The sequence below is a fragment of the Dendrobates tinctorius genome, unplaced genomic scaffold, assembly GCF_039654945.1.
Source record: "Dendrobates tinctorius isolate UK_male_01 unplaced genomic scaffold, ASM3965494v1 ptg000213l, whole genome shotgun sequence".
Classification (NCBI taxonomy): Eukaryota; Metazoa; Chordata; class Amphibia; order Anura; family Dendrobatidae; genus Dendrobates; species Dendrobates tinctorius.
Window position 1 is genome coordinate 1,879,892 of NW_027361880.1, and position 2,094 is coordinate 1,881,985.

Here is a 2,094-nt window from a genome sequence, read left to right on the forward strand (position 1 = left end):
TTTCTCCTATTTATTTTGCCTCATATACAAATCGTTATCATGGAAAGAATGTTTCTTAACTTTTTTTCCAGTGAAATCCATTTTAACTTCAGTTTTGTATATTTTATAGTCATTCTGTAAAAGTGGTGTATTACTCTGACAACATTGGTACCAGCAGCGACCTGGGATTCAGATATGCTTCCAGGGGTCTTCAACATGCTGTCCCCATGCCAGTTCAGCACAGTTTCCATCGATTTTAGCAATTTTTAGACTCCCTCCAGATCTCCGAGGGGGAGGCCACCGGAAAAATGCCTGAGTTTCCCATTGACTTCCATTATACTCATCACTTAATTTCCCACTGACTTCCATAATACCTGAGAATTATGATTTGCTCGACTCGATCCGAGCATTTTAGTGCTTAGTGCTTTAGTGTTTAGCCACTAGTGATGAGGGGCATCACTAGGAGCTAAACAAATAAAAAAGTTATGGCTCTTGGATCAGGACAGTAAAAAAGTATAAAAAAAAAAAAAAGTTCTGTCATAAAGGCCAAAACTGGCTGTGAGGCCAAGGGGGGATTACATTCACAACTAATATCTAACGTCTGTACACTACTGTTCAAAAGTTTATGTCTTCTCAGTTGTTCCTCTACATGTCAGAGTCTTTTTTATTGCTTGTTTTAACTCCCTGTTTCTAAGACTATACACAATTGGATTCACCATTGGAACAAAAATAGTATAGAACAAAGCACTTATTTTATCCTGATGTAACGCAGTGGAGGTGGATTGGGGCCGTAAGTACACCGATGTACCAGTAAGATAAAATAACCCTACTGTGATCAAATGAGAGACACATGTTGAAAATGTTTTTTTCCGTCCTGTTGCAGAAGGAATTCTCATTATGGCAAGTACTATGAACACGTACGAGACTAGTGTTAAAGGAAAACATGGTAAGATTAAAACAGCACCTATACCAACGATCATCTTCTGGTTTAATCTTGTGTCTGAGCAGGCAATTTTGAGCAAAGGTGGAAGATCACAGAAGAAATGATCAATGACGTTAGATCTGCAGAAATTTAATCTAAAGGTGTTAATGGTATGAATAGTAGAATAAACACCCCCAATTGCCCAAGAGATTGCAGCCAGTTGAATACAGACCTCTTTTTTCATGATGGCAGTATAACGTAGGGGGTTGCAAATGGCCACATATCGGTCATATGACATAGCAGTGAGAAGAGTGGACTCTGTAGCTGCCATAGCCAGAAAAAAGAAGAGCTGAATTACACACCCAGCAAAGGAAATTGCAATGCTTTTGGATATGGAAATTACTAACAATTTTGGAACTATAGTTGAGATATAACACATGTCCAAAACAGCTAAATGTTTAATAAAGAAATACATAGGTGTTTGGAGATAAGGAACGTGCAATATAATAAAGACAATCATCAAGTTTCCCAATGATCCAATTAGGTAAATGATTAGAAATAATACAAAAGAAAAGATTTGAACATCTGTCTCTTTTGAGAACCCTGTCAAAACAAATTGCATCGGAGCTGTATGGTTTCCCATATCAAAAATGCTAGCTTTGCCAATATCCATCTGAAAAGGTTAATAAATGCATAACAGATAAAAGATCAAATTCTGAAAAAGCAAATTCTGATAAAAACAAAAGCAATATGCATTTAGCTTAATCGGGGGTTTTCCTAATGTTACTAGATATAGCTGAAGCATCAGTGACTGGTGTTCCTTGGTCATAATATATATAAAATTCTATTAAAATTCTTAAATATGGATACATAGGCTTAGGTTCTTTCTCTGGAAGTAAGAAAATGTAATAGTCTATGAACGTTTAAGTATCTAAAGAAAAGCACTAAAGGAATAAACAAATATAATCTCAAAGAGTAAAGGATATATATAAATATTATATATATATAGTACAGACCAAAAGTTTGGACACACCTTTTCATTCAAAGAGTTTTCTTTATTTTCATGACTATGAAAATTGTAGATTCACTCTGAAGGCATCAAAACTATGAATTCACACATGTGGAATTATATAATTAACAAAAAAGTGTGAAACAACTGAAAATATGTCTTATATTCTAGGTTCTTCAAAGTA

General features: G+C 35.0%; 1 protein-coding gene across 1 annotated transcript; it reads right to left on the reverse strand.

The window, feature by feature from the left end:
• Window positions 1–602: 602 nt before the first annotated feature.
• On the reverse strand, window positions 603–1,523 carry LOC141058659 (olfactory receptor 5I1-like). Its single transcript, XM_073554849.1, has one exon. It carries the CDS (start codon window positions 1,521–1,523, stop codon window positions 603–605), a length of 921 nt encoding a protein of 306 aa, XP_073410950.1.
• Window positions 1,524–2,094: the final 571 nt, after the last annotated feature.

Excerpts from the sequence above, each read along its gene's own strand:
- LOC141058659 (XM_073554849.1), bottom strand. The coding sequence starts at position 1,523 with ATGCAATTTGTTTTGACAGGGTTCTCAAAAGAGACAGATGTTCAAATC.